The sequence below is a fragment of the Nerophis lumbriciformis genome, linkage group LG21 (genome assembly GCF_033978685.3).
Source record: "Nerophis lumbriciformis linkage group LG21, RoL_Nlum_v2.1, whole genome shotgun sequence".
Lineage (NCBI taxonomy): Eukaryota > Metazoa > Chordata > Actinopteri > Syngnathiformes > Syngnathidae > Nerophis > Nerophis lumbriciformis.
In genome coordinates this window covers 37,473,179-37,498,640 of record NC_084568.2, presented here as the reverse complement: position 1 = coordinate 37,498,640, position 25,462 = coordinate 37,473,179, and the positions used below count along the sequence as shown (strand labels likewise).

At 32.6% G+C, this 25,462-nt stretch overlaps 1 protein-coding gene and 1 long non-coding RNA gene across 2 annotated transcripts in view; both read right to left on the bottom strand.

Moving 5' to 3' along the window:
- Positions 1 to 25,462, bottom strand: part of LOC133621311 (uncharacterized) — a 314,364-nt gene that overhangs the window by 22,656 nt on the left and 266,246 nt on the right. Inside the window, exons 3-4 of the long non-coding RNA XR_009817641.2 lie at positions 21,492 to 21,621; positions 12,196 to 12,259 (exon numbers count right to left, since the gene is read on the bottom strand). This is a non-coding gene — a long non-coding RNA (uncharacterized lncRNA). The remainder of the gene's footprint in view (positions 1 to 12,195; positions 12,260 to 21,491; positions 21,622 to 25,462) is intronic.
- Positions 13,888 to 16,772, bottom strand: LOC133620819 (transcription factor SOX-4-like). The gene has a single exon (XM_061982402.2). It carries the CDS (start codon positions 16,455 to 16,457, stop codon positions 15,426 to 15,428), a length of 1,032 nt encoding a protein of 343 aa, XP_061838386.1. The 5' UTR covers positions 16,458 to 16,772; the 3' UTR covers positions 13,888 to 15,425.

Below are 25,462 nucleotides of genomic sequence, written 5' to 3'. Positions count from 1 at the left end.
AAGTACCAATGATTGTAAAGTTAAAGTTAAAGTACCTATGATTGTAAAGTTAAAGTTAAAGTACCAATGATTGTAAAGTTAAAGTTCCAATGATGTTAAAATTCAAGTGAAAGTACCAATGATTGTAAAGTTCAAGTTAATGTGCCAATGATTGTAGAGTTAAAGTACCAATGATTGTAAAGTTAAAGTTAAAGTACCAATGATTGTAAAGTTAAAGTACCTATGATTGTAAAGTTAAAGTACCAATAATTGTAAAGTTCAAGTTAAAGTACCAATGATTGTAAAGTTCAAGTTAAAGTACATATGATTGTAAAGTTCAAGTTAAAGTACCAATGATTGTAAAGTTAAAGTTAAAGTACCTATGATTGTAAAGTTAAAGTGAAAGTACCAATGATTGTAAAGTTAAAGTACCTATGATTGTAAAGTTAAAGTACCAATGATTGTAAAGTTAAAGTTAAAGTACCAATGATTGTAAAGTTAAAGTTCCAATGATGTTAAAATTCAAGTGAAAGTACCAATGATTGTAAAGTTCAAGTTAATGTACCAATGATTGAAGAGTTAAAGTACCAATGATTGTAAAGTTAAAGTACCTATGATTGTAAAGTTAAAGTACCAATAATTGTAAAGTTCAAGTTAAAGTACCTATGATTGTAGAGTTCAAGTTAAAGTACCAATGATTGTAAAGTTAAAGTACCAATGATTGTAAAGTTAAAGTACCAATGATTGTAAAGTTAAAGTTAAAGGACCAATGATTGTAAAGTTAAAGTTAAAGTACCAATGATTGCAAAGTTAAAGTTAAAGTACCAATGATTGTAAAGTTAAAGTACCAATGATTGTAAAGTTAAAGTACCAATGATTATAAAGTTAAAGTACCAATGATTGTAGAGTTAAAGTACCAATGATTGTAAAGTTAAAGTTAAAGTACCAATGATTGTAAAGTTAAAGTACCTATGATTGTAAAGTTAAAGTACCAATAATTGTAAAGTTCAAGTTAAAGTACCAATTATTGTAAAGTTCAAGTTAAAGTACCTATGATTGTAAAGTTCAAGTTAAAGTACCAATGATTGTAAAGTTACAGTACCAATGATTGTAAAGTTAAAGTACCAATGATTGTAAAGTTAAAGTTAAAGTACCAATGGTTGTAAAGTTAAAGTACCTATGATTGTAAAGTTAAAGTACCAATGATTGTAAAGTTAAAGTTAAAGTACCTATGATTGTAAAGTTAAAGTTAAAGTACCAATGATTGTAAAGTTAAAGTTCCAATGATGTTAAAATTCAAGTTAAAGTACCAATGATTGTAAAGTTCAAGTTAATGTACCAATGATTGTAAAGTTAAAGTACCAACGATTGTAAAGTTCAAGTTAAAGTACCAATGATTGTAAAGTTAAAGTACCTATGATTGTAAAGTTAAAGTATCAATGATTGTAAAGTTCAAGTTAAAGTACCAATGATTGTAAAGTTCAAGTATCAATGATTGTAAAGTTAAAGTATCAATGATTGTAAAGTTAAAGTTAAAGTACCAATGATTGTAAAGTTAAAGTACCAATGATTGTAAAGTTCAAGTTAAAGTACCAATGATTGTAAAGTTAAAGTACCAATGATTGTAAAGTTAAAGTACCAATGATTGTAAAGTTAAAGTACCAATGATTGTAAAGTTCAAGTTAATGTACCAATGATTGTAGAGTTAAAGTACCAATGATTGTAAAGTTAAAGTTAAAGTACCAATGATTGTAAAGTTAAAGTACCTATGATTGTAAAGTTAAAGTACCAATAATTGTAAAGTTCAAGTTAAAGTACCAATGCTTGTAAAATTCAAGTTAAAGTACCTATGATTGTAAAGTTCAAGTTAAAGTACCAATGATTGTAAAGTTAAAGTACCAATGATTGTAAAGTTAAAGTACCAATGATTGTAAAGTTAAAGTACCTATGATTGTAAAGTTAAAGTACCAATGATTGTAAAGTTAAAGTTAAAGTACCAATGATTGTAAAGTTAAAGTTAAAGTACCAATGATTGTAAAGTTAAAGTACCTATGATTGTAAAGTTAAAGTACCAATGATTGTAAAGTTAAAGTTAAAGTACCAATGATTGTAAAGTTAAAGTTAAAGTACCAATGATTGTAAAGTTAAAGTTCCAATGATGTTAAAATTCAAGTGAAAGTACCAATGATTGTAAAGTTCAAGTTAATGTGCCAATGATTGTAGAGTTAAAGTACCAATGATTGTAAAGTTAAAGTTAAAGTACCAATGATTGTAAAGTTAAAGTACCTATGATTGTAAAGTTAAAGTACCAATAATTGTAAAGTTCAAGTTAAAGTACCAATGATTGTAAAGTTCAAGTTAAAGTACATATGATTGTAAAGTTCAAGTTAAAGTACCAATGATTGTAAAGTTAAAGTTAAAGTACCTATGATTGTAAAGTTAAAGTGAAAGTACCAATGATTGTAAAGTTAAAGTACCTATGATTGTAAAGTTAAAGTACCAATGATTGTAAAGTTAAAGTTAAAGTACCAATGATTGTAAAGTTAAAGTTCCAATGATGTTAAAATTCAAGTGAAAGTACCAATGATTGTAAAGTTCAAGTTAATGTACCAATGATTGAAGAGTTAAAGTACCAATGATTGTAAAGTTAAAGTACCTATGATTGTAAAGTTAAAGTACCAATAATTGTAAAGTTCAAGTTAAAGTACCTATGATTGTAGAGTTCAAGTTAAAGTACCAATGATTGTAAAGTTAAAGTACCAATGATTGTAAAGTTAAAGTACCAATGATTGTAAAGTTAAAGTACCAATGATTGTAAAGTTAAAGTACCAATGATTGTAAAGTTAAAGTACCAATGATGTTAAAGTTCAAGTTAAAGTACCAATGATTGTAAAGTTAAAGTACCAATGATTGTAAAGTTAAAGTACCAATGATTGTAAAGTTAAAGTACCAATGATGTTAAAGTTGAAGTTAAAGTACCAATGATTGTAAAGTTAAAGTACCAATGATGTTAAAGTTGAAGTTAAAGTACCAATGATTGTCTCACACACTTGATATCATCTCGCATGTGCAGGTTACGGAGTCACACTTACGTCATAAACACGTCGTAAAATGTTAGCGGTTTGGGAAGTCTCTCATCAAAAAGGACATAACCCCAATAAACTTTTGGAGCGAACGTCATTTAACGTAACTTTGTTCCCGCCAGGATGAAAAAGGGTGTATTAAAAAAAATGTTGGAGTCATATTTTTATTTTTGTTCTGCTTTTTCCACACAAATCTCTCAATCAACTTCAGTTTGGAAATAAAAATAGAAAATGTGCTGACTTTTTTTATGTTAGTATTTTAACTAGTGATGTGCGATACCACTGATTTTTCTCTCCGATTCCAAGTCAAATTCAGGCTGGTATCGACGATACCAAATTCAGGTTCTGATACTTTGTGGAAAAATACCAAAGTTTTCAAAGTTGTAAGAAAAAAAAGAACATTTTAAAACTAATGAATAATAATATACTCAGTCAAAGGCTGTGAATCTTTGGGCACAACACGATTCAATTCGATCCTTGGGGGTAACGATTCGATTCAGAATCGATTCTCGATTCAAAATCCATACTTTTTTCATACATTGGGTGTCAGTTCTATGATACTGGCACCATAAAATACATGAACGGCTATGATCAATTTCTAAATTACTTCAAATTAAACTGGTTTTGATGAATAAAATTCTAGCCAAACATTGAATAAAGTCAAATACAAATAAGGCAACAAGAGAAGTATCAACACTTCTCTTTTCTAAAGTAAATGTGTACATTGGATATAAATCATCCACATCTACAGAATGATTTGTCTGAGTGGCTGGACAAGACAGATTAGAAATAAATAAATAAAAATACATTTTGGATTATTCTGAATCGATTAAGAATCGTTACAGATCGTTACAGAATCGCGATTAGTTTGAAAATCTTTTTTTGACACTCCTAGTAAATAACGTAAAATGTACAGTTTTTATGGTAATTAAAAAAATTAAAAAAATAATACATTTTTTGATGATTCTGAATCGATTAAGACCACCCTTAGTAAATAAGGTAAAAAAGGTTAAACATTTTTAAATAAAAATAATCGATTTTCGATTATTCTGAGCCCTGCGATGAGGTGGCGACTTGTCCAGCCTACCACCCGAATGTAGCTGAGATAGGCTCCAGCACCCCGTGCAACCCCGTAAGGGACAAGCGGTAGAAAATGAATGGATGGATGGAGATTATTTTGAATCGATTAAGAATCGTTACAAACAAGGTTCGTGATTGATCTGAAAATCTTTTTTTTTCACACCTCTAATAAATACCGTAAAATGTACAGTTTTTATGGTAAAAAAAAAAAAAAAATAACAAAAAAAATAAAAATACAAAAAGTAAAAAATCTATTTTTGATTATTCTGAATCGATTAAGAATCGTTACAAATAATCGCGATTAATCTGAAAATCTTTTTTTTTTACACCCCTAATAAATACCGTAAAATGTACAGTTTTTACAGTAAAAAATACAAAAAAATACAAAAAGTTAAAATCTATTTTTGATTATTTTGAATCGATTAAGAATCGTTACAAACAAGAATCGCGATTAATCTGAAAATCTTTTTTGACACCCCTAATAAATACTGTAAAATGTACAGTTTTTATGTTAAAAAAAAAAAAATATATATATATATATATATATATATATATAAAAAAATAAAAATACAAAAACCAAAAATCTATTTTTGATTATTCTGAATCGATTAATAATCGTTACAAATAATCGCGATTAATCTGAAAGTGTTTTTTTTGACACCCCTAATAAATACCGTAAAATGTACAGTTTTTACGGTAAAAAATACAAAAAAATACAAAAAGTTAAAATCTATTTTTGATTATTCTGAATCGATTAAGAATCATTACAAACAAGAATCGCGATTAATCTGAAAATCTTTTTTTGACAACGCTAATAAATACTGTAAAATGTACAGTTCTTACAATAAAAAAATAAAAAAATTATAAAAAAAATAAAAATACAACAAGTAAAAATCTATTTTTGATTATTCTGAATCGATTAAAAATCATTACAAACAAGGTTCGTGATTAATCTGAAAATCTTTTTTTTTTTCACACCTCTAATAAATACCGTAAAATGTACAGTTTTTACGGTAAAAAAATACAAAAAAATACAAAAAGTTAAAATCTATTTTTGATTATTCTGAATCGATTAAGAATCGTTACAAACAAGAATCGCGATTAATCTGAAAATCTTTTTTTGACACCCCTAATAAATACTGTAAAATGTACAGTTCTTACGGTAAAAAGAAAAAAAAATTAATAAAAAAAATAAAAATACAAAAAGTAAAAATCTATTTTTGATTATTCTGAATCGATTAAGAATCATTACAAACAAGGTTCGTGATTTATCTGAAAATCTTTTTTTTTTCACACCTCTAATAAATACCGTAAAATGTACAGTTTTTACGGTAAAAAATACAAAAAAATACAAAAAGTTAAAATCTATTTTTGATTATTCTGAATCGATTAAGAATCGTTACAAACAAGAATCGCGACTAATCTGAAAATCTTTTTTTGACACCCCTAATAAATACTGTAAAATGTACAGTTTTTATGGTAAAAAAAAAGTGTATATATATATATATATATATATATATATATATATATATATATATATATATATATATATAAAAATCAAAATACAAAAACCAAAAATCTATTTTTGATTATTCTGAATCGATTAAGAATCGTTACAAATAATCGCGATTAATCAGAAAATCTTTTTTTGACACCCCTAATAAATACCGTAAAATGTACAGTTTTTACGGTAAAAAATACAAAAAAATACAAAAAGTTAAAATCTATTTTTGATTATTCTGAATCGATTAAGAATCGTTACAAACAAGAATCGCGATTAATCTGAAAATCTTTTTTTGACACCCCTAATAAATACTGTAAAATGTACAGTTCTTACAGTAAAAAGAAAAAAAATTAATAAAAAAACTAAAAATACAAAAAGTAAAAATCTATTTTTGATTATTCTGAATCGATTAAGAATCGTTACAAATAATCGCGATTAATCTGAAAGTCTTTTTTTTGACACCCCTAATAAATACCGTAAAATGTACAGTTTTTACGGTAAAAAATACAAAAAAATACAAAAAGTTAAAATCTATTTTTGATTATTCTGAATCGATTAAGAATCGTTACAAACAAGAATCGCGATTAATCTGAAAATCTTTTTTGACACCCCTAATAAATGCTGTAAAATGTACAGTTTTTATGGTAAAAAAAAAAATATATATATATATAAAAATAAAATACAAAAACCAAAAATCTATTTTTGATTATTCTGTATTGATTAAGAATCGTTACAAATAATCGCGATTAATCTGAAAATCTTTTTTGACACCCCTAATAAATACCCTAAAATGTACAGTTTTTATGGTAAAAAATAATAATAATAATAAAAAAATACAAAAACTACAAATCTATTTGATTAAGAATCGTTACAAACAAGGTTTGTGATTATTCTGAAAATCTTTTTTTTCACACCTCTAATAAATACCGTAAAATGTACAGTTTTTACGGTAAAAAATACAAAAAAATACAAAAAGTTAAAATCTATTTTTGATTATTCTGAATCGATTAAGAATCGTTACAAACAAGAATCGCGGTTAATCTGAAAATCTTTTTTTGACACCCCTAATAAATACTGTAAAATGTACAGTTCTTACAGTAAAAAGAAAAAAAATTAATAAAAAAACTAAAAATACAAAAAGTAAAAATCTATTTTTGATTATTCTGAATCGATTAAGAATCGTTACAAATAATCGCGATTAATCTGAAAGTCTTTTTTTTGACACCCCTAATAAATACCGTAAAATGTACAGTTTTTACGGTAAAAAATACAAAAAAATACAAAAAGTTAAAATCTATTTTTGATTATTCTGAATCGATTAAGAATCGTTACAAACAAGAATCGCGATTAATCTGAAAATCTTTTTTTGACACCCCTAATAAATGCTGTAAAATGTACAGTTTTTATGGTAAAAACAAATAAACAAAAATATAAAAAAATAAAATACAAAAACCAAAAATCTATTTTTGATTATTCTGAATTGATTAAGAATCGTTACAAATAATCGCGATTAATCTGAAAATCTTTTTTTGACACCCCTAATAAATACCCTAAAATGTACAGTTTTTATGGTAAAAAATAATAATAATAATAAAAAAATACAAAAAATACAAATCTATTTGATTAAGAATCGTTACAAACAAGGTTCGTGATTATTCTGAAAATCTTTTTTTTCACACCTCTAATAAATACCGTAAAATGTACAGTTTTTACGGTAAAAAATACAAAAAAATACAAAAAGTTAAAATCTATTTTTGATTATTCTGAATCGATTAAGAATCATTACAAACAAGAATCGCGATTAATCTGAAAATCTTTTTTTGACACCCCTAATAAATACTGTAAAATGTACAGTTCTTACAGTAAAAATAAAAAAAATTAATAAAAAAAATAAAAATACAAAAAGTAAAAATCTATTTTTGATTATTCTGAATCGATTAAGAATAGTTACAAATAATCGCGATTAATCTGAAAATCTTTTTTTTTGACACCCCTAATAAATACCGTAAAATGTAGTTTTTACGGTAAAAAAAATACAAAAAAATACAAAGAGTTAAAATCCAGTTTTGATTATTCTGAATCGATTAAGAATCGTTACAAACAAGAATCGCGATTAATCTGAAAATCTTTTTTTGACACCCCTACTAAATACTGTAAAATGTACAGTTTTTATGGTAAAAAAAAATTATATATATATATATATATAAAATCAAAATACAAAAACCAAAATTCTATTTTTGATTATTCTGAATCGATTAAGAATCGTTACAAATAATCGCGATTAATCAGAAAATCTTTTTTTGACACCCCTAATAAATACCCTAAAATGTACAGTTTTTATGGTAAAAAATAATAATAATAAAAAAAAGTACAAAAACTACAAATCTATTTTTGATTATTCTGAATCGATTAAGAATCGTTACATATAAGAATCGCGATTAATCTGAAAATCTTTTTTTTTTGACACCCCTAGTAAATAACGTATAATGTACAGTTTTTATGGTAAAAATTGTATTTTTTAAAATCCAAATCAATTGTAGATGATTCTGAATCGATTAAGAATCGTTACAAATAAGAATCGCGATTAATCTGAAAATCTTTTTTTTTTGACACCCCAATAAACACTGTAAAATGTACAGTTGTTTTCACTGTAAACATTTTTTAAATAAAAATTATCGATTTTAGATTATTCTGAGCCCTGTGATGAGGTGGACACTTGTCCAGGGTGTACCCCGCCTTCCACCCTGATGCAGCTGAGATAGGCTTCAGCACCCCCCGCCACCCCGAAAGGGACAAGCGGTAGAAAAACGGATGGATGGATGGAGATTATTCTGAATCGATTAAGAATTGTTACAAATAATCGCAATTAATCTGAAAATCTTTTTTTTTGACACCCCTTGTAAACACTATAAAAAGTACAGTTGTTTTTACAGTTTAAAAAAAAAAAAAATCAATTTGATGATTCTGAATCGATTAAGAATCGTTACAAATAAGAATCGTGATTAATCTGAAAATCTTTTTTTGACACCCTTAGTAAACACCATAAAAAGTATAGTTGTTTTTACGATTAAAGAAAACAACAAAAAATAATAATCGATTTTGGATTATTCTGAATCGATTAAGAATCGTTACAAACAAGAATCGCGATTAATCTGAAAATCTTTTTTTGACACCCCTAATAAATACTGTAAAATGTAGTTTTTATGGTAAAAAAAAAAAAAAAATATATATATATATATATATATATATATATATATATATATATATATATATATATATATATATATATATATATATAAAAAAATAAAAATACAAAAACCAAAAATCTATTTTTGATTATTCTGAATCGATTAAGAATCGTTACAAATAATCGCGATTAATCTGAAAATCTTTTTTTTTGACACCCCTAATAAATACCGTAAAATGTACAGTTTTTACGGTAAAAAATACAAAAAATACAAAAAGTTAAAATCTATTTTTGATTATTCTGAATCGATTAAGAATCGTTACAAACAAAAATCGCGATTAATCTGAAAATCTTTCTTGACACCGCTAATAAATACTGTAAAATGTACAGTTTTTATGGTAAAAAAAATTATATATATATATATATATATATAAAAAATAAAAATACAAAAACCAAAAATCTATTTTTGATTATTCTGAATCGATTAAGAATCGTTACAAATAATCGCGATTAATCTGAAAATCTTTTTTTTGACACCCCTAATAAATACCGTAAAATGTACAGTTTTTACGGTAAAAAATACTAAAAATACAAAAAGTTAAAATCTATTTTTGATTATTCTGAATCGATTAAGAATCGTTACAAACAAGAATCGCGATTAATCTGAAAATCTTTTTTGACACCTCTAATAAATACTGTAAAATGTACAGTTTTTATGGTAAAAAAAACAAAACAAAAATATAAAAAAATAAAATACAAAAACCAAAAATCTATTTTTGATTATTCTGAATCGATTAAGAATCGTTACAAATAATCACGATTAATCTGAAAATCTTTTTTTTGACACCCCTAATAAATACCCTAAAATGTAGTTTTTACGGTAAAAAAAAATTAAAAAAATACAAAAATACAAAAACTACAAATCTATTTTTTATTATTTTGAATCGATTAAGAATCGTTACAAATAAGAATCGCGATTAATCTGAAAATCTTTTTTTTTTTTGACACCCCTAGTAAATAACGTAAAATGTACAGTTTTTATGGTCAAAATTGTATTTTTTAAAATACAAATCAAGTGTAGATGATTCTGAATCGATTAAGAATCGTTACAAATAAGAATCGGGATTAATCTGAAAATCTTTTTTTTTTGACACCCCTAGTAAATACTGTAAAATGTACAGTTGTTTTCACTGTAAACATTTTTTTAAATAAAAATGATCGATTTTAGATTATTCTGAGCCCTGTGATGAGGTGGACACTTGTCCAGGGTGTACCCCGCCTTCCACCCTGATGCAGCTGAGATAGGCTTCAGCACCCCCCGCCATCCCGAAAGGGACAAGCGGTAGAAAAATGGATGGATGGATGGAGATTATTCTGAATCGATTAAGAATTGTTACAAATAATCGCAATTAATCTGAAAATCTTTTTTTTTTGACACCCCTTGTAAACACTATAAAAAGTACAGTTGTTTTTACAGTTTAAAAAAAAACAAAAATCGATTTGATGATTCTGAATCGATTAAGAATCGTTACGAATAAGAATCGTGATTAATCTGAAAATCTTTTTTTGACACCCTTAGTAAACACCATAAAAAGTATAGTTGTTTTTACGATTAAAGAAAACAACAAAAAATAATAATCGATTTTGGATTATTCTGAATCGATTAAGAATCGTTACAAACAAGAATCGCGATTAATCTGAAAATCTTTTTTTGACACCCCTAATAAATACTGTAAAATGTAGTTTTTATGGTAAAAAAAAAAAATATATATATATATATATATATATATAAAAAAATAAAAATACAAAAACCAAAAATCTATTTTTGATTATTCTGAATCGATTAAGAATCGTTACAAATAATCGCGATTAATCTGAAAATCTTTTTTTTTGACACCCCTAATAAATACCGTAAAATGTACAGTTTGTACGGTAAAAAATAATAATAATGAAAAAAATACAAAAACTAGAAATCTATTTTTGATTATTCTGAATCGATTAAGAATCGTTACATATAAGAATCGCGATTAATCTGAAAATCTTTTTTTTTTGACACCCCTAGTAAATAACGTATAATGTACAGTTTTTATGGTAAAATTTTATTTTTTTAAATCCAAATCAATTGTAGATGATTCTGAATCGATTAAGAATCGTTACAAATAAGAATCGCGATTAATCTGAAAATCTTTTTTTTTTGACACCCCTAGTAAACACTGTAAAATGTACAGTTGTTTTCACTGTAAACATTTTTTAAATAAAAATTATCGATTTTAGATTATTCTGAGCCCTGTGATGAGGTGGACACTTGTCCAGGGTGTACCCCGCCTTCCACCCTGATGCAGCTGAGATAGGCTTCAGCACCCCCCGCCACCCCGAAAGGGACAAGCGGTAGAAAAATGGATGGATGGATGGAGATTATTCTGAATCGATTAAGAATTGTTACAAATAATCGCAATTAATCTGAAAATCTTTTTTTTTTTGACACCCCTTGTAAACACTATAAAAAGTACAGTTGTTTTTACAGTTTAAAAAAAAACAAAAATCAATTTGATGATTCTGAATCGATTAAGAATCGTTACAAATAAGAATCGTGATTTAGTAAACACCATAAAAACTATAGTTGTTTTTACGATTAAAGAAAACAACAAAAAATAATAATCGATTTTGGATTATTCTGAATCGATTAAGAATCGTTACAAATAAGAATCGCGATTAATCTGAGAATCATTCTTATTGACACCCCAAGTAAACACCATAACTTTTACAGTTTTATGGGAAAAAAATGAATCTAAAAAATAAAAATAGATTTTTGATAATCCATCCATCCATCTTCTTCCGCTTATCCGAGGTCGGGTCGCGGGTGCAGCAGCCTAAGCAGGGAAGCCCAGACTTCCCTCTCCCCAGCCACTTCCTCCAGGTCATTGGGTCACTTTTTGAAGGAATCTTCAAAAAGCCAAATATCCTCCCTCGGGATCGGGATGTCTCTAATATTAATTGACAGGATCAAGTAGTATTATCACCGGAGGACGAGGCTAAACATGTTACAGCAACCTTGAAGCAGGCATGCTAATAGCGAAGCTAACCGCTAAGATAGCTTCAAACAACACCAATAAATACGCTTTTAATAAACTTAAAGAAGTCGCAGTTAATAACAGGAAATTAATGCCAAAGTGGATTAACAACATGCTTTTCTTAACTTCTTTGTTGCAGTTGTATTCATGTTTACAAACCCTCCTGGAAAAAGGGGGGTAAAGACCAAAGAGTTCTTGGGTGTTGTTGACTTAGTTTTGATGAAACAATTGTACGCACTGAGAGAGAAGAAGGACGTTGAAGGTTTAATGAAAGTGCATATTGAAACGTACCTCACTTCCAATGTGATTGTGTGACGTGTCCTCCTCCTTCTCATTAGGCCGCCTGCAGACGAGCCTGCATGCATGGAAATAATGAGTGTTGTGGAGCAGGGCGTACATTGATACACACTAAACGCAGCACCTTGGGGCTCTCCTTCTCCCGACGATGTCGCCCACAAACCATCGCATCATCCACCAGGAATTAATTGGATTTGGGAGCAGGACAGACAGACAAAACATCTCACCTCATTCTCCCCCTTTATGTCTGCCCCGCCCCCACCGACACACACACACACACACACACACACACACACAATATGGCAGGTTCCTCCCAGGAGGGTTGGATCCTGTCTTTCTTTCTTGGATACAGTGTTACCATGGCAGCCATGTCTTCTGCTTGCACGTGCAACCACACACTCACATCCATTCACTCGCTCGCCTATTCATGTGCAGTCTGCATGTTAACACACTACACAACTACAATTATTTATTAAAAAAATACATGAAAGGGACAAGCGGTAGGTAATGGATGGATGGATGAATGGATAAAAAATATAAAAAATATTTGTATTTTATTATTTCATATTTCTTTTTTTTGGGGGGGTTGGGGGCTAGAAGAAACAAAAAACTACATTAATATATATATATATATATATATATAAATATATATATATATATATATATATATATATATATATATATATACATATATATAATTTTATTTTAGTAATTATTTTGGGGGGTTATTACTTGCATTATTTTCTTTTTCCCTTTCATATGTAAATCTTAAAAATAACAACAACAAAAAAATTGCATCCACACAACTCCCATCCATTCATTTCCTCGCCTATTAATCTGCAGTCTGCATGTTTAAACACTAAACAATTTTAAAAAAAAATGTATGTGTGTGTATATATATATATATATGAAAAATATATAATTATTTTATGTTTGTATTTCTTTTTATTTCTTGCCTTATTTTTTAATTTTTTTTGGTGGGGGTACAAAAAATAAAAACAACTAAAATATGTATATATTTTTTTAAATATATATATTTTTTAAATAATATTTATTACATTTTTTGGGAGGGGTAAAAAAACTAAACAAATACATTAACAAATATTTAAATATATATATATATATATATATATTTATATATTAGAAAATATATATTTACATAAATATACTTCAATGTATTTATGTTTTTATATATGTATATATATCTAAATATATATATATATATTTATATATATATAAAAACATTTTAATATATTTATGTTTATATATATATATATATATATATATTTATATATTAGAAAATATATATTTACATAAATATACTTTAATGTATTTATGTTTTTATATATATATATATAAATATATATATATATATATAAATATATTTTAATGTATTTATGTTTATATATATATATATATATATATATATATATATATATATATATATATATATATATATATATATATATATATATATATATATATATATATATATACACAGCAAAGTATTTATGTTTTTTTTACCCCTCCCAAAAAATTAAAAAAAAGAAACACAAAAATATATATATTTTTTTATTGTTTTGAGGGGGTGTAGCAAAAAAGTTTGTTTTATTTTGCCTGTATTAATTGTTTACCGGGCAAATAAAGATCTTTTTTAATTAAAAAAAAAAGGCAAGTCACGGAATGCACTTTTCAGTTCCAGCTGATTTTATTTCCTTCTCGGAGGAAAAGAAATACAAATAAAAACAACAATCTGTACAGAGGTCTGAGAGGCAGTGATTGACCCAAAAACATTGGCTGTTTTTTTTTTCTTCTTCTAAGTTATAAACATCAAAAGGATATTGGCATGATCGGACAAAACATGGTCATACACAGCATATTGCACAAATGAAAAAAAAAAAAAAAAAGTATTGAAAAAGAGAAAAACTCCCCGACAACAATCATCTTCTTCAAGGTGTCCAAAGATGGCCGTCCTAGTGCCTGTCGTTAAAAAAAAAAAAAAAAAAACACACAATCTTTGCTTATAGTACAGTCAGTTTACATAAATATCTTCATGTTATTATTCTTTTAAAAATCTTAAACACAACAGCTATAGCTACATATACCTGAATCTGAAATACAAATGCTAGTTTGCCATGCCATTAAAAACAAAAACAAAAAAAAATACACAAGCAGTTGTTTGCTCGACTTAAAGATAGCCAACTTGTTCATTTTGGAACAGATGAAGCACTTCTTGCACCTTCTTCCCTCCTGTAGGCAAAGTGGAATGAGCGTATGAGATTCCATCCAGTGGTTTGGAAATAAAACTTCAGAAAAGCACAGAGAGGGGAGCCATGTTGTTGTTGTTGTTGTTGTTGTTGTCGTCTGGGAGGCACCGCTCAGACTGGGGGCCTCGGTGGTGAGTGTTGTGTACTTGGCTGCTGCCGTTAAGAAGCACGTGGCTAAAAAATACTGTAAACACTGTGTGAGGTCAGATTGTGCCAACCAACCACCTGACATTTCTGCACATCCAAAGACGGAGGCTACTACAGACCTCATCGCCCTCCTCAAACTTTCTATAGATTTTGTACAAAAATACAAGTAAAAAAATCATGACGCGCTCCAAAAAGTGAGACGCTTGAAATAAGAGACACTTTCTAGCCCTTCCGCGCTGGATTACAGACAAAGTGTGTGTGCACACAAACACACACACACACAAAAAAAAAGACCTGCACGAGAACAATACTTCTATATGTATCAAAACATTTTGGCCGGTATAAATACATCGAGATATCAAAAAAAAAAAAAAAAAAAGAGTCAGGAACTATAAACTCGAAGCACTAAAGGCAGAAAGGATGCAGATTTTTTTTTTGTGGGAAGGGGGGGGGGGGGAAGCGTTGGTCCTGAATTGTGCACTGAGTTTTATTTTGAAAGTCCTGCCGTTGAAAGAGAAAGCTGGTGATCGTGAATTTTGTGTCCAAGAAAGAAGAAGAAGAACAAAAAAAAAGGTCTCACATTGCGTAATTACGCAGCAATGAACATGAAACGACAATAAAAATCCTCCTCATCCGGGAGCGCATGCGCATTGAAGTACTTGCGGGGCGGAGACACCTGGATCACACCTGGAGCGTCTTCCCAGGTTCCCGCCCCTCGTTAAAGTTCAGTTTCCGGCTCTTTAAAAGGAGTCTTTCTGCGTACATTCACTCCGAACGCGCGCGCTCGGCATTGCGCGCACCTTGGTCACGTCAGTAGGTGAACACCAGGTTGGAGATGGTGGACTCCAGCCAGTCCCCCGAGATCATCTCGCTCACCTCACGGGTGCAGTAGTCGGGGAAGTCGAAGTGGGAGCCGGCGCCGCACGCCCCGAAGCTCCAGTCCAAGTCCCGGTCCAGATCCGCCTCCGAGAAGCCCTGCACGCCGCCCTGCAGGGACGCGCCCTCGAAGCCGCCGGGGCTCGGATTCAGGTCGAGCCGCTCGTCCTCAAACTCCTCATCCGAGGAGGAGGATGTGGAGGAGGAGGAGGAGGAGGAGTGCGCGGCGGACGGGGTCGGCGAGGACGCGCGGGAGGAGTAGCGCAGGCGCGCCGTGTGGGACGACTCGCTGGCCCCGGGACTGGGCTCCTCGTACAGGCTCAGAGGGTCGCTGGACTCGGCCGAGCTGCTCAAGGTGGGACTGGCCGGGACTCCGACGGAAGGGGGCCCGCACTCCAAGCCGCGCTTCTCCGGGATCATCCTGGCCGCGGAGCGGGACTTGAAGAGGGTCTGGTGGTCCCCGGGGGACGCGGGGTCTGGGCTGGGCGCGGCGGGCTTGCCGCTCTGCTTGTGCGCCCGGCTGGCGGCTTTGGACGCGGGGCTTCTTTTGGCTTTGCTGCTCCTCTCCGAGCTCTTCTCCTTACTCGCCCCGGACTTCACCTTCTTCCTGGGCCGGTACTTGTAGTCCGGGTAGTCGGCCATGTGCTTGAGCCGCAGCCGCTCCGCCTCCCGGATGAAGGGGATCTTGTCCGCGTCCTTCAGCAGCTTCCAGCGCTTGCCCAGCCGCTTGGAGATCTCGGCGTTGTGCATGTCCGGGGACTGCTCCATGATCTTCCGCCGCTCGATCTGCGACCACACCATGAAGGCGTTCATGGGTCTCTTGATGTGGCCCGTGGGGGTCTTGCACCAGGCCAGGTCGCTGCGCCCCGCCGGGGTGGGGGACACGTCCATGTCCAGGTCCATCTCCCCGGTGTCCGTGGAGTCCCCGGCCGGGGACAGCGCGTGGCACGTCTGCTGCTGCACCATCCTTGTGCGTAAAACTGTGCGTAAAAGGCGCGTAAAAGCACCAAAACACTTTTTTTGTTCTTTTCAGTTCACACAAGCAAAAAAAAATACAAAAAAAAGTTCCTCTTTTAACTCAACTTGGCTAAAAAGTGGGAGAAAATACACGCTCCGAGCGTGGAACCTTCAACTGCCCGTGCGGCTGAAAACTCGGCCCACCGGACTGAGGACGCGCCACTGGCAGTGCGAGTCCCTCACGTGGACGTCTGCGGCGCGGCTTGAGGACGCATGCGGCGGAATGCGCGTGCTCATAGTCTCCCCGTGTCTCGCGCGCTCCGCCGGACCTGTACTGTAAACACAACGCGCGCCGCCGCCGTCTTTTATAGCCTCCCGGCGGGGGGACCGCGGCCAATCAGCGTGGAGCTTTTTCTCTCAGGCCGCGCCCCCTCCGCCCGCTCATTGGTGGAGTGGGGGTGGAGAGGAAAAAAAGGGGAAAAAAAACATAATAATAATAATAATAATAATAATAATGTGCGGAGAGGATCGTTGTGTCTGACCTCATTCCACGCAGACTGTGGAGCAGAGAACAACTTTGTGCTTCTTCGTCAGAGTATTCATGTCAAAAATGGCCAAGTTAAATGCAACAAGCGAGGCGAGGAAGATCATATTTGCACTTTTCACCATAAATCAGTGCTTATTTTGTATTTTTAGAAAAACCAATAATTCGTCTCTTCAGCCGGTTTGTTCCTGTCATGCTCCTCTCGGCCGCTAGATGTCAGGCTAGAGTCAGACGGTGTACAGTAGTTCATACAGTGCTGTCCATCATAACAGATGATGTCATGACTTTCTTGCAGATGACTGACACGAGCAACAGGCTTTCATAACACAACCTGCGTGATAATATTGCTATTAATAGAATATCAGTTCCTGGCACAGGGAGGGGGGGGCGATACTGGGAATGTTGGTATCGGTCCGACAGGCCAAGTAAACACAGATATGTCAGGGTCATTGAATCACTTTGGGGATGTGGAAAAAAATATATAATGGAAGCCAAACAATGAGAATAACTGATGAATGCAGATACAAGTAAAAAGGAATAAATAAGTTAAAACTTTAAAAATTAAATAGAATAAATGAAAAAGAAAAAAAAGATAAACTGTGGGAGAGTTCCAATAATATGTCTGTAATATTATGGGAAGATTATATAGTATGTGACTATTGGAAAGTTGTCGCTGACAATAATATTTGTCGACAATAGTATATATATGTATATATATATATATATATATATATATATATATATATATATATATATATATATATATATATATATATATATATACATGCATGCATACATACATATATATATATATATATATATACATGCATGCATACATACATATATATATACATGCATATATATATATCCATCCATCCATCCATTTTCTACCGCTTATTCCCTTTTGGGGTCACGGGGGGCGCTGGAGCCTATCTCAGCTACAATCGGGCGGAAGGCGGTGTACACCCTGGACAAGTCGCCACCTCATCGCATATATATATATATATATATATATATATATATATATATATATATATATATATATATATATATACTGTATAAATATGTATATATATATATATATATATATATATATATATATATATATATATACATATATATATAAATATATATATATATATATATATATATATATATACATATTTATACAGTATATATATACATACATACATATAAACATTCACATATATATACACATACATATGTATACGTACATATATACATATGTATACATATGCATACACATATACATATACATATGTATACATATAAACATACACATATGTATACATACGTATGTATATACACATATACATACGTATATATACATATGTATATATACAAATGTATATATACATGTACATATATACATATGTACACACACATTATACATATATAAATACATATGAGAGGGACATACATTAGAAAATGGATGGATATACTGTATATATATATATATATATATATATATATATATATATATACACTGTATATATATATATATATATATATATATATATATATATATATATATATATATATATATATATATATATGTATATATACAGGTAAAAGCCAGTAAATTAGAATATTTTGAAAAACTTGATTTATTTCAGTAATTGCATTCAAAAGGTGTAACTTGTACATTATATTTATTCATTGCACACAGACTGATGCATTCAAATGTTTATTTCATTTAATTTTGATGATTTGAAGTGGCAACAAATGAAAATCCAAAATTCCGTGTGTCACCAAATTAGAATATTACTTAAGGCTAATACAAAAAAGGGATTTTTAGAAATGTTGGCCAACTGAAAAGTATGAAAATGAAAAATATGAGCATGTACAATACTCAATACTTGGTTGGAGCTCCTTTTGCCTCAATTACTGCGTTAATGCGGCGTGGCATGGAGTCGATGAGTTTCTGGCACTGCTCAGGTGTTATGAGAGCCCAGGTTGCTCTGATAGTGGCCTTCAACTCTTCTGCGTTTTTGGGTCTGGCATTCTGCATCTTCCTTTTCACAATACCCCACAGATTTTCTATGGGGCTAAGGTCAGGGGAGTTGGCGGGCCAATTTAGAACAGAAATACCATGGTCCGTAAACCAGGCACGGGTAGATTTTGCGCTGTGTGCAGGCGCCAAGTCCTGTTGGAACTTGAAATCTCCATCTCCATAGAGCAGGTCAGCAGCAGGAAGCATGAAGTGCTCTAAAACTTGCTGGTAGACGGCTGCGTTGACCCTGGATCTCAGGAAACAGAGTGGACCGACACCAGCAGATGACATGGCACCCCAAACCATCACTGATGGTGGAAACTTTACACTAGACTTCAGGCAACGTGGATCCTGTGCCTCTCCTGTCTTCCTCCAGACTCTGGGACCTCGATTTCCAAAGGAAATGCAAAATTTGCATGGTTGGGTGATGGTCTTTAGTAAGTAAGAATTGTTTTGGTCTTCCGCCCAAGGGCAGCGGGGTTAGGCTCCAGCACACCCGCGACCCTGAGAGGGACATACATTAGAAAATGGATGGATATATATATATATATATATATATATATATATATATATATATATATATATATATATATATATATACATATACACACACACACAGCATATATATATATATATATATATATATATATATATATATATATATATATATATATATATATATATATATATATATATGTTATATGTTATAATAATATATATATGAGCTTCAAGCACACCTGTGAAGTGAAAACCATTTCAGGTGACTACCTCTTGAAGCTCATGGAGAGAATGCCAAGAGTGTGCAAAGCAGTAATCCAGAGCAAAGGGTGGCTATTTTGAAGAAACTAGAATACAAAACATGTTTTCAGTTATTTTTGTTAAGTACATAACTCCACATGTGTTCATTCATAGTCTTGATGTGACAATCTAAAATAAATAGTCATGGAAATAAAGACAACTCATTGAATGAGGAGAAGGTGTGTACAAACTTTTGGCCTGCACTGTATATTATAATATAATTATAATAAATTGATTGTTATAACTATAAAAATAATGGATACTTTACGGAAATGCATTCACCCCAGTCAGGCTTGGAACCAATTAACACTGAAATCAATTAAATGACATCTGCTTGATGATGGGACAATGATCTGAGCGTCTGTTTGACACTAACATGTAAATAATAACCAGCTCCTTTATCTTTCATCATGAGCATGCACCTGCCACCATCTTTGTGTACTCATCGGGCCCCAACACACACACACACACACACACACACACACACACACATACATGTCTTGCCTACTTTGTGTGGACCCACGTTTGGTTAGTACAGAGGTCGGCAACCCGCGTTTAGCGCCGCCCTAGTGGCTCTCTGGAGCTTTTTCAGAAATGTATGAAAAATGGAAAAAGATGAGGGGAAAACAGTCTAATTTTTTTTTAATATGGTTTCTGTAGGAGGACAAACATGACACAAACCTCCCTAATTGTTACAAAGCACACTGTTTATATTAAACATGCTTCACTGATTCGAGTATTTGGCGAGCACCATTTTGTCCTACTAATTTTGGCGGTCCTTGAACTCACCGTAGTTTGTTTACATGTATAACTTTCTAGGACGTGTTTTATGCCACTTCTTTTTCTGTCTCATTTTCTCCACCAAACTTTTAAGGTTGTGCATGAAAGGTGAGTTTTGTTGATGTTATTGACTTGTGTGGAGTGCTAATCAGACATATTTGGTCACTGCATGACTGCAAGCTAATCGATGCTAACATGCTATTTAGGCTACCTATATGTACATATTGCATCATAATGCGCCCTGTGATGAGATGGCGACTTGTCCAGGGTGTACCCCGCCTTCCGCCCGATTGTAGCTAAGATAGGCTCCAGTACCCCCGCAACCCCGAAGGGAATAAGCGGTAGAAAATGGATGGATGGATGGGCATCATAATGCCTCATTTGTAGCTATATTTGAGCTCATTTAGTTTCCTTTAAGTCCTCTTAATTCAATTTATATCTCATGACACACTATCTGTATGTAATATGACTTTTAATTTTTTGCGGCTCCAGACAGATTTTTTATTTTTTATTTTGGTCCACTATGGCTCATTCAACATTTTGGGTTGCCGACCCCTGGGTTAGTAGGTTGTGAGGGCCCCCCTTTCCACTATAGCTAGAATGATGAAAAAAAACAACAACTATCTAGCACTAGATGGGAGTAGAGAGTTGCAACCTCACTTCAGAATGCAAAACACACAAAGTAAAACAAATATTTTACTTCTGTAGTTGTGAGGACCAGGCAAAGGTCCTTACAAGTCAAAAGGTTCTCACAGAAAGGGTGGTTTGTCAAGTGTATGTCCACACAAGGATGGTGAGACAAGTACACACACACACACACACACACACACACACACACACACACACACACACACACACACACACACACAGAGATAGGTGTGTTCCAACAGATAAAGTGAGTCTCTACCTGTAATCTTATCTTGCTGCAAGTGTCAGGTGCGTGCAGGTTGATGCAGAGCGCCATCGCCATCATCGCCATCATCCTCAGAGCTGCAGGATCCGTGTGTTTGTAGCCCAAACAGGCTTTGTGTTGACGCCTGCAGGGAGAAGGTCACCATGAGAGCGGCTGGAAGACGGGGACTTCCAAATAATATTTGATAAATAACGTTTGTGCAGCGCCTTGTTGGGACTTCTGGGTACCAAGTAGGATGACAGCGAGGAGGGATTGTCTCCTTATTTGACTTCTTCTTTCATGAGAACTGTTGACTTCCACTAAGCATGCGGAGGATATTGTTCATTTAAAAAATAAAAAATATAAACTATATTTTTGATATCTTTTGGGCTTCCTCTAAAGTTTAGTCCTTAGAAAATAAAATTAATTCAAATGTTATTTTTTTAATGTTTTCCTTCAACACTTAAACTTCAGGTTTATCTGTTGATAAAACTTTTTTTTTTTTTTTTCTATGTTTTGTTTTGTCAAAACCCTGTTTTTTTTTAATGGCAAAACACAAAATGTCCTATATTTGATGTGAAGTAAATGGAGTTTAAAATAGGTCAATTATTCAAAACAACAGTGATTTTTATTAATGAGATTTGGTAAATGGTAAATGGGTTGTACTTTTCTACCTTTTTAAGGAACTCAAAGCGCTTTGACACTATTTCCACATTCACACACTGATGGCGATTTAAAAACAATTAAAAAAAAAAAACAATCCAACTAAAACTCTTGGGTAACTCCACTCATAAAAATGTTAAAAACAAGTCATATATTCTTTAAAAACATTTTTCTTTTTTTACTTTTAACATTTAAGTCTTTGGATCAACTTCAGATCCATCCCTCAATTATATTTTTTTAAATTATTTTTCATTTGATTTTTTTTGGGTTTGTTTCATGATCTTATTCATCTTACATCATATGCAGAAATATCAACAAAGTGGAATATTAAATGTGAAGTAACTGGAGCCTTAAATAGGTCAATAATTTATAAAAACATTGATTTTGATTAATTATTATTGAAAAAAAAAAGTTTTTCCGTTTTAAAGTAAAAAAAAACAACAGCTTTATGTTATTTGGGTCAACATTGCAACACTTTTTATTTACATTTCACCGGTTTGCACTTTTATTCCACTTTTTTCATTTTATTTCTTAAAACATTTTTAAATGAACACAAGGCTTTTACTGGAATCTTCTTCTTTGGGAGTTGCTGGACTAGCAGAGGTGTGGACTCGAGTCACATGACTTGGACTCGAGTCAGACTCGAGTCATGAATTTGATGACTTTAGACTCGACTTGACAAAATGTAAAAAGACTTGCAACTCGACTTAGACTTTAACATCAATGACTTGTGACTTCACTTGGACTTGAGCCTTTTGAATTGACATGACTTGACATGACTTGCTACTTTCCCCAAAACCCAAAGATGAAAAAGTTATTCGGGAGCGCTCCGTATTTTTCATTGTGTACTTGTCTATCAGCGTTGCGTGTGTCAGCTGGTGTGCTCTCAGTACAACAGCCAATCAAATTAGATCTACTTTGTTTTCATCACACAGCATTCATCCAATCAAATTGCAGGACAACCAACGAAGAAGACATGTCCAAACCACACGCCAGTGAACAAGAAATGATACCTAAAATAATTTTGTTTGGGTATAAAAATTACGAGGTGGTCAACACAAAACGGTTTGCAGTATGCAACACATGCGGTTCCAAAATTACTGATGGAGAGGCAACAACTTCCAACTTCGTCCGGCATTTGAAGTTGCACAAAGAAGGGTAAGTTTTGAATGTAAGATAACGTTTATTGGCTAAGTAACGTGACTTTTATTTGCTGTGTAGTTAAATCAGTGAGGCTGTAAACTCACTGCTAACGTTATAACGTTATTGCAAACACGGGAATCTGTTGCAGTTCACTACCTTATTCATACTTTTTGTTCAGTGATTTTTTTTAAGCAGGGTTACGTTAGTCAATATATCACACGTAACGTTAGACGGCGGTCAGCAGCACCGCGTATTTTAGCCACCTAAAAAAAGACAAAAATAGTAAAATAAAGGTCAGTTAAAATGTATACTATATTATGAATATGTGTACCGTTTTAGCTAGCTTTCTGACATACTGTTGGTTGTTTACCTCAGTGGTCCCCAACCACCGGGCCGCGGCCCGGTACTGGTCCGTGGATCGATTGGTATCGGGCCGCACAAGAATTTTTTTTTTTTATTATTATTTTTTTTTTAAATTAAATCAACATAAAAAACACAAGATACACTTACAAGTAGTGCACCAACCCCAAAAAACTCTCTCCCCCTTTTGTTCTGGGCATTGAACATGAAGACTCTTCCTTCACTGTTCCGAGTGGCCATGAGAGTCTTGGCAGTGCCTGCCTCCAGTGCTCCAGTGGAGCGAGTTTTCAGCCATGGTGGCATCATACTACGCCCCCATCGTGCACAAATGACTGACAGACTCTTGGCTAATTTGGTCTTTTGCAAATGCAATGCAGCATAGGGCCCTGACATATAAAAAGTACAACTTTTTTGTTATGTTCACGTATATGTCATGTTTTTTCAATGTTAACACTTTTGTACAAATAAGTACATTTGCACTTTATTTTTCAATGTGTTTGTTCTGTAAAGGAATGAGTTAATGTTTAAAATGACTGGTTAATAGTGCTATTATAAAGTGCAATGTCAGCACAATTTTCTTTCCTGCAATTTAAAATGCACTTGTTTTAATAAATAAATACAGCGTTTGAAAAGCATACACAATCTGTGTTAATATATTAGTCTGTGGTTAAAAGGACTTGAAAGGACTCGAAACTCAAAATGCAGGACTTAGGACTTGACTTGAGACTTTCCAGTCTTGACTTTGGACTTGACTCGGGGCTTGCCTGTCTTGACTCGGGACTTGACTCGGACTTGAGGGCAAAGACTTGAGACTTACTTGTGACTTGCAAAACAATGACTAGGTCCCACCTCTGCTTTTAAGACAAAGTATCCATTCATTATGTAAACACTAGCACTACCATGAATTGATTTAAGTGGACCAGGACTTAAACAAGTTGAAAAACTTATAGGAGTGTTACCATTTAGTGGTCAATTGTACGGAATATGTACTTCACTGTGCAATCTACTAATAAAAGTCACAATCAATCAATCAATCAAGCAATAGAAACAAAACAAAAGCAAAGCTAGCACAAAAAGAAAAGTGCATGTTGCAATGATTTTTAGGAACTATTTACCGTAATTTTCAGAGTATAAGTCGCTCCGGAGTATAAGTCGCACCGGCCGAAAATGCATAATAAAGAAGAAAAAAAACATAAATAAGTCGCATTTTTTGGGGAAATGTATTTGATAAAAGCCAACAGCAAGAATAGACATTTGAAAGGCAATTTAAAATAAATGAAGAATAGTGAACAACAGGCTGAATAAGTGTACGTTATATGAGGCATAAATAACCAACTGGTATGTTAACGTAACATATTATGGTAAGAGTCATTCAAATAACTATAACATATAGAACATGCTATACAATCTGTCACTCCTAATCGCTAAATCCCATGAAATCTCATACGTCTAGTCTCTTACGTGAATGAGATCAATAATATCATACCTGCCAACTTTTGAAATCAGAAAAACCTAGTAGCCAGGGTCCAAGGGCCGCAGGCCCCGGTAGGTCCAGGACAAAGTCCTGGTGGAGGGTTCAGGGCTTCGCCCCCCGACGCAAAATGATTATTAGCATTCAGACAGGTTAAAATGTTGCTAAAACCATCACTTTTCTATCAGTCACAGTGACTTTTCAAAACAAAAATATTACAGCAAAAATCATATGGGTTGATTGACATGTTTATTCTGTAAGCTAACTTCAATAGTTTGAAATTATTTTGACAGTTAATGCCAGTTATCCTGTCAACCTTTCACAAGACTTCAATTTGTTGATTGAAAGT